Source organism: Ursus maritimus, unplaced genomic scaffold (assembly GCF_017311325.1).
Source record: "Ursus maritimus isolate PB19 unplaced genomic scaffold, ASM1731132v1 scaffold_5, whole genome shotgun sequence".
NCBI classification, from domain to species: Eukaryota; Metazoa; Chordata; class Mammalia; order Carnivora; family Ursidae; genus Ursus; species Ursus maritimus.
The window spans coordinates 3,322,312-3,330,633 of record NW_024426663.1 but is presented as its reverse complement, the minus strand read 5'-3'; the positions used below and the strand labels follow the sequence as shown (position 1 = coordinate 3,330,633).

General features: G+C 42.9%; 1 protein-coding gene across 1 annotated transcript; it reads right to left on the bottom strand.

The window, feature by feature from the left end:
• Positions 1–6,419: 6,419 nt before the first annotated feature.
• LOC121100684 (small nuclear ribonucleoprotein F-like) lies at positions 6,420–7,383 on the bottom strand. Its single transcript, XM_040621984.1, is given in 2 exon segments — positions 6,420–6,720; positions 6,723–7,383. Coding segments are annotated over 2 exon segments (408 nt in total). The 5' UTR covers positions 6,928–7,383; the 3' UTR covers positions 6,420–6,517.
• Between the last annotated feature and the right edge of the window lie 939 nt (positions 7,384–8,322).

Genomic DNA, 8,322 nt, shown 5'->3' with positions numbered 1-8,322 from the left:
TGTTTGGCTAGAGTATTGTGTTCGTGGGACTGATTGTTCTGCCCAACAGCGTGTCCAGTGAGTGAAGACGGATGTCATGTCTGCAGTCAGGGCAGGCCACCGCCTCCGTCTCTTCTGTTACAGGAAAAGAGAATGTTTTCTGCTTTGACTAAAAAAAAAAAAAAAAAAAAAAAATCCAAAGACTTTACAACAGCTTAGAAGGCCATTTTCCTGTTAGCACCACACAAACCTCCGGCTACTTTCCCCTCACTGTGCTCGGGCCACACGGCCGTCCTGCTGTCCCCGAGCTCTCCTGCCGAGGGTCCTCCTGCCTGAGGACCTTTGCTCTCCATTCCCTCTGCCTGACTGCTCCTCTCCCCACTTCCCACTGGGCTTCCTCTTCACCTCCAGCAAGCCTGATTGAATGGGATCCACAGCCTGCACACTCTGCCGCAGAACTTCCAATACCCGGAATTCTTGCTCCATTCTTTTGTCCATAGCAAATGATGTAATTTACCTATTTGTTAGTTTATTGCTTATTGCTTGTCTCCCCAGTGCCCTGCCAAGAGTGCAGGGATAGCTGTCTCTTCCTGCTCTTCAGTGCGTATCCCAAGTGCTGAGAAAATGTCACATGTGTGGTAGCTACTCATTTTTTAAATTATTAGATGAATAAATTAACGAGGAGGTGGATATAAAAAAGTAAAAATGCATTATTTCCTGTATAAGTAAATTTCAACTGGTTATTTTTTCTTTTTCTGACAAATGTCTCGGACTGTATCTTGAATCTTCATGTTTTTTCACAGTTTAGAGGAAAATTGGTGCTTGGAAAACGACTGAAGAGTTTCAGTTGCCAGAAACTATAATTTTGACAAAGGATCGGGTGGTGAGCAGGTTTGAAAAGGAGGTGTGGGTGGCACCCCAGATGAAACAATGAGTTGGAGAGATTTAGATTCAGGAGATGGCCCTGAAGGGTGAAGCAACAGAACCGTGTGCTGACCCACTGAATGGCCGCACAAAGGGGAGGGAGCAATCCAAGCTGAATTCTGTTTCTTGTTTGGAAGGGTCCCAGGCAGGGAAGTCTGCTGCTGCTGCTGCTGCTGCTGCTGCTGCTGCTGCTGCATTTGCTTTCAGTGGTGATGGACCTCAACCATGCTAGCAGAGCCAGAGCAGGAGGGCCAGGAGACCGTGCCAGTCGTCCAGGTGCAGAGAACAGCTGACCTCAGGGAAGACAGGCGTCCCTCAAGAACACGACAGGAACATGTTTGTGATTGTATCAAGGTTGTGTGGCTGCTGACACTGTGGTTCCTCCTGGAGGTGAGTGTTTATGGTATGGACAATGAACTAATCTAAGAGTTGTCCTCACCCCTTAGCACCCTCTGGGAGAGAACTCGTCACTCTCAACTTCCCAAAACTGGGAACAAGAGCTTTACTGAGCAGTGAATTGAGCCAAGTGCTCTGGAGCAGCTTCTCTGTGCCAGACCTGTGTGGAGCCATGTGAGACACGAGAGCCATCAAGATGCTTCTCCTTCAGGGACAAGACCACTGTATAAGCAGATCATCAATACAGTGGCCATTGAAGATGGTAATAAAAACCCTTTAATCTGATTGTTGAGAGGTGGTTTCCATTTGGAAGAATCAGGGAGGCTTTTATAGAGAAGGTGGTGGCTAAACTGTAATAGAATAGGTGGGACCTTGGTGGGCAATCAGTGGCTCATTCCTGGCAGAGGGGACCCCGTGGAGAAGATGTGATGTTGGAAAGGGAAAATATCATAGACATTCATTCAGTAAAATGCATAGCGCTTTTCAGGAGCAGTAGAAGATGATAAGGACAGAGAGGAAAATAGCATTCAAACTGGGGAAGACCCCTAGCAACAATGACATGTCATTGGATGTTTTTGAGCAAGTGTCTAAGTGGATCAGGGTGAAGTTTCTCCCTACATGTTAAGAAGTGGATACTAAAAAGAACGCCCCCCGCCCCCCTGCTGAGGAGGAGCCTGCTGAGTCCTGAATCACTCTCAGGTCCAGCTACCATGATAGACGTGGGACATCAGAAGGTAACATGGAATATTACCAAAGCCTAGGAGGCCGCTCCCTCTGCTCCAAGCTTTGGATCAGTACAGCCAAGCCTCTCGCTGGACCTTGCTGAGATGGGAGGCCACGGGCCCTAGTGAAGAAAGCATATCCAGGCCTGGGAGAAACTGCAGTCATATATCTGAAACTCATGTTCCCTGAGTAGATTTTTTACCTCAAATTGTTTCTGCCAGCTTGCCAATTTCTTTTTCTGCTTTTACATTAAGTCAAATTTTTTTTAATACAACCTTTAAAAGGAAACATAATAGACATACCAAGTGAAAAATAAGCAGAAGGGAGCTGTAAATCATATTTCTAAAAGTAGTAAGATAGAATAATCACATCCATTTGAGAACCGTGGTCACAAAGGCATCGTCTAATGTCTGATTAGGTAGTCCTCTTCAAGAAATAAATATAGATGTCGACAATTTTGTTGCTTTCTGTGCATGTCATCATAGGCCTGACTTCTTTAGAGGTTACAGGGCATGAGTAGAAAAATTGCTCTAAAAATATTCCTCTGTAATTTTTCAATTTTTAAATAAAATTGGTTACTTGGCTCAGAAAGTACCGCACAAGAGATAAATCATTTTTAAGAAACATTGAACTACTATTCAATTTTTTTCTTTATGTGGTAGACATTCTCACTTTAAAAATAAATATATACTTTACAAATTAGAGCATAGCAGGAGCATTTGTTCTACCAAAGTTGACAAGAAAACATGTTTGAAGGAGCATGCCATCTGTTTCTCTGCCTTATGTTGACACGTCCCTGTTCCTTCGAATGTACCTACACGCCTCAGTGTACGTCATGTATTAATAACAGACAGTGTGGCAGATGCTCCCATTTTTGTTGCTTTTGGGAAAATGTCACAGATTGTATTTAGCTATTCCATGGTGATATTGTCTCATGTTGAACAACCACTGCAGACATATGCTGTTCTGTAAGTAGCCAGAGCTAAGCACCGACCCGTGTCTTTATACCTTACCTGAGGGCTCTGGCTGTGGAACTGTATTTAAAACCATGAAGGTCGTTTTAGCCCATTTGGGACGCTATAAAAGGATACCTTAGAGTGGGTGGCTTGTAAACAACAGAAATTTTTCACTGTTCTGGAGTCTGGGAAGTCCAAGATCAGGGCGCTGGCAGATTCTGTGTCTGCTGAGAGCCCATTTCCTGGTTCACAGACTGCCATTTTCTTTCTGTGTTCTCACAGGGTGGAAGGGGAGAGAGAGATCTGTGGGGTCCTTCTCATAGGATACTAATCCCATCAGGGCCCCAACCTCATAATCTCAGCACTTCCCAAAGGCTCCACCTACGAATACCATCCCATCAGGGATTAGGTTTTAACATAAATTTTGTGGGGACACACCTTTCAGTCTATACCAAATGTATAGCAGCCTTGTCTGGCTTCTTCACACATCTTTGTTCTCTCTTCTGTAAAAGGCCTTAACAGGAATTTAGGGGTTTAAAAGTCTTACATATTTTGATTAACGACCATGTGTCCAGAAATACATCATTCTTACTTTAAAAACATTGTGTAAATGCACACATAGGCGTGCTCCCACACGTGCACATACACCAGGATGAGCTTGCATTTTCCCTTAAAGATATTTGGCTAAAGTCCACAGGACCATCCTGGTATTTGAGGTAAAATCCAGTTTGAGTTTGTCTTCAATCAATCTACACATTTGTTTCAGTAATGCCACTCAGTTCTACTCACACACATCTTTGTCTTTTCACAGTATATCTTTGGAGTGTTGCTACTTAGTTAAAAAGCAATGCTTAATAAGCTTTACTGTTTGAACACAGTTACCAGATAGAAGCTCAGTGTGTGTCTATTGGTGAGAATTTATAGACCTGGTTTGACGGCTCTGCCCCTCCACAATGTGTAGATACTTTGTAATGCGTTATTGGATTCTGGCTTCTTTTGCAGCATAAATGCATTGATTAGGTTACATTAAGCGTTCTGTGTTTATATGCAATCATAGTTTTATTTTCCTTTTAGTGTAAACACCTCTGATGAACATAATGTACCCTTCATTTAAGTGTGACATTTCCCTGCTTCCCTCCCACCTAGTCTGACCTTTTACATATACACTCAATACTGTTCTGCTGCAGGACGTGAACAGTCCTTCCCATAGCATGATGAATCTAATCAAAGGTGTGTCTTAAGAGAACATGGAAGTATTGATGCTGATGTTCAAAGAGGAACAGGGTGGCTCAAGAAGCTGGAGGGAAGAAGAAATTAGGGAGGATAGGCCATTCTGAGGTACCTGTGATACTAGGAATATGACCTGAGTAACTTATCTTACAGTCCCAATCCAACAAACATAGCCTCCAGGGAACCAAATTTTAAACACTATTTACCCTTCCAGGTGATGTGCAGAAGAGTCCAGAAACTGCCACATGAAGAAGGAAACTGCTGAGGAGCTCCTTTTCTTCCCTCCCTCTAGCTACACACACACAAAAATGGCTAACAGAAAAGGAGGGAGGAAACTGGTCCTGGGTTGTCCCTGAGAACAAGTTAGTATCAAAGTGGGGAAGTGCAAAGGGACCAAGTTTAACAATATAATAATGGCATGTAATTTGTATGTAGGCTTGCCCACTAATGGAATGAATGGGCTCGGGAGCTCCAGGGCACCAGTGCTTCCACAGGAACCACTGATGTGCTTCTCTGTTGGAGGATAAAATCGGCCAAGGTCAGTGGTTCTTGGAGCCGGCTTTTCTTTAGAATCACCTAGAGAATTTCTTTAAACTGAAGATTCCTGGGCCCTACTTCAGACTTACTAACCAGAATATCTAAGGGAAGGCCCCAAATATAGTCCTTTCATAGATTCTGCAGGTGGCTCAGATGTGCCTCAGCAGTGGGTAGCACTTGGAACATAGAACTTTCAGATGCCATTTCAAATTGAACTTCTATCCATGTATCCACAATGATTGCAACAGCAGTAACAATCATAAAAATAATACCTTTGTCATCAGATGTCTGTTCCTCTTTCCAAGCCCAAGCTTTGCTTTCCTCCATCTTGGATTCACTTTCAGCCAGGATCTCTCCAAGGGATGATAAACTGACAACTAACACATGGTTCCTCCCAAGTAATACTCATTTGCCAAAATCTTATCTTTCCCATAATATGAATAGAGACATGAAAATAAGCAGGAAGGAATTTTTAAAGAATTATGTGCTGTTAACCTGAGAACAGTACAAGACAAATTAAGTTTGGTTTAGACACAAAGACAAGCACCGTGTCACTAAAAGGCATCACATCTGGAATATGTTACTGTGGGTATATGCAAACATTCCTTTCCAGGAATCTCTGGAAACCATGTGGGGTCCTACATACCCAAGAGGACTGAGTCTTGTCTGTAGGTCAGAGACTCTTACCACCCTAAATTTTGTATTAACTTTCAACTCCCAAATGCATCTGCAACTCCAACAGCTTTCTCAGGTCTAGCTTCAGTGTTTCTCTGGGATACGTGTGTCTGTACCTGCTGGCTGGGGTTGTAATAGTTGGTGTGGCCCAAGGCCTGGCTTCAATTTTCCCAAGGAACCTTCATTTTCATGGTCTTCTTTGAAACCAGGGCACAGGAAGATGACTGGACTTTTGTAGTTGCTTTGTTCATTCTTTTGTTTGTTACTTAACTGCCCTCTCTAGAACGAGAGGATTAAATTTGTTTGATTGGTACAAGGATGTATATCCAACACTTATGACTTTTGTTGAATGAATAAATCATAAAACTAATTGGTTTGAAAACTGGAAACAGAAGGGAGATTCATGGCCAAATTGTAGACGCTGCTTACTTTCTCTGCAGAGACTTTGCATACACTAGGTCCATCTGAAACACTAGGTCTCTCTCTTCCCTTCTGGAGACAAGAACCCTGGGCGGGTGACTCCAGAATGATGAGTACCAAAGACAGTCTGTGGTCTGCAAGCTGTGCTTGCCTTGGGAAGAGGTCATTTGGTTGAGCTCATTAACTTCAACAAACTAAGTCACAGACCACTGAATACCATCCTGCCAAGAAGCTGGGAAGGTGTGAGTGGTGTGCAAACTGTGAAGGGCTGTTCACTACACAGAATATCTAGACGTTCCATGGGAGTGTCCAAGACACTCCATGATGTGAAATCAGGGAACTGAAGATAGATGCTTAGTGGGGTCAGTGGAACCAGGTCAACCAATTAGAAGCCTTTCAATCTCCTCCTCATTTTGCTACCTCCTTCTCCTTCTTCTCCTCCTGCTTCTTTTGCTTCTTCTGTTTCTGCTTCTTCTTCTCCTTCTCCTTTTTCTTCATCTTCTGCTTCTGCTTCTTCTCCTCCTCCTTCTTCTTCTCCCTCCCTTCTCCTTCTTCCTCCTCCTCCTCCTCTTCTTCCCCCTCCTCCCCCCTCCTCCTTCTTGTTTCTTCTTCTCCTTCTTCAGAAAAAAATGTTTATTGTCTAGAAATATATATTTAAAAATTCCCCACAAAAGATGCTATTCTCTCATTTCCCCATCTTCTTCCTCTTCAACATCCCTGATACAAAGGACATTATTAGACCTTATTAAAACTTTACCCAAATGTCCAGACAACGCTTCATCCATGTATTCTTCTGTGTTTACAAGCTGCATGTTCACATAGCCATCTAGAGATACCAGGTAGCCTTTGTACTCCATTCCTCATTTCAGTTTCACCATACTGGCTTTCCTGTGAATCTCCTGAGGAAAGGCTTGGGATTGAGGAGCAAACTCATCCCAATTACAAGCAAATGTTGTGGGCCACTCACCACCAACCCAGCTGTTGTTTGTCCCTCGTGACTGGAGTAGCTACGGCTGGGTACAGATCCTCCTTTTACTTTCTCATTTATCTGTATTAGTAAAATTTTTTTCTTTGGACATGTTAACATTGCAAATGAAAAATATTTTACTGCTTTATCCTATAAAAATTCCAACTTATTGAACCTACCTTGCCATTTCTAAGATTGTATTTGACAGAGAATGCCGTCTTCATGAGAATCAGTTGCAAGAGTGATCTAGGTGGTGGCCTGAGAGCCAGGAGGGGGTAGTTTGGAGACACCATTCCACAGGTAACCTGTCCCCCCTGAGAGCTGCCAAGTGGCCTTCACTGCCCCACCACAAATTGTTTTTGGATCCAACATCCTATAATTCACACTTAAACAAGAGACAATGGAATGAACATCTTGAAATTTTTAAAGAATTTCTTTTGCCACCTACCATCTAAACATGACAGACCAAATCTTCTGAAGAGTTTTCAACACCCACAGCCTGGCAACTGAGAGTAAGAAAAAAACTCATGCACAATATACACTTTCAAAAGTATTTTTAGTTTCTTCCATGAAGTGACATTTTATTTTACTCTTCTTAAAAACACTTAACTGTCAGCAAAGGTTCATGTCTGCTAAGTTCTGTAATTCCTATGAACAACGTGCTTAGTTCTTCAAGACAATGGACAGCTTCATCCTAATTTGTTTGCCCATGTTTTATCAGGCTCAGAGCAATTTGGTGTGGTTGTGAAACAATGGAAGTTTACCAAGGGGAGCGGTGGGATCTGCTCTTCTAGAACAAAGAGAGTCCAGGTCCTAATCTAGAACAGGATACACTTAGATCTACTCAAGTTCATATATATGAGATATATTAGTGTCCTTGGAGGGGGGAAATGGCAGATCCAAAGTAGGCAATTTGAGGGTAGTTTTAAAAATGGATTACTTACAATGGTTTAGGTGGGATTTGGAGACCTAGTAAGGAAATTCCCAGGGCTAGCAACAGCAGGGAGGCACCACCCCTAGGCCTTAGACAGATGGAACAGTTACAGAAACTCAGAAAGAGTAGCAATATAAAGAGAACTTTCTAGTCCAGATCTCAGTCTCTTGTCCACCTTCCAGTCTCCTGCCACTGCCTCTCATTGGCCAAACCTGTCAGAAGTCAGGTGACAAAGGGGCACGTTGATTTAGCCTCCTGGGGCAGGATGGAGAGAGTGGACAATGGATTGCAGGGCAAACAGAAGATATGCAGTGGATGGAAACTGAGCGAGGCAAGGGTAATCTAATGAATGCTCTTATTCATCTCTTTGTTCATTCTTTCACTTATCAAACCTACATTAGGTAAGCACTTTCTGTACTTGAAAGCACTTTGGAAAACACAGGCAAAGGATGATAAGTTGTCTCTTCTCTCAAGGAGCTTTAATTTTTTATTGAATGTGGAAACCAGACACAGCCATGTGGAACGTCATAAAACAAAAGCTCACTGAGAGTAATAGTATGGCAGAGCGTATCAGAGGTGGG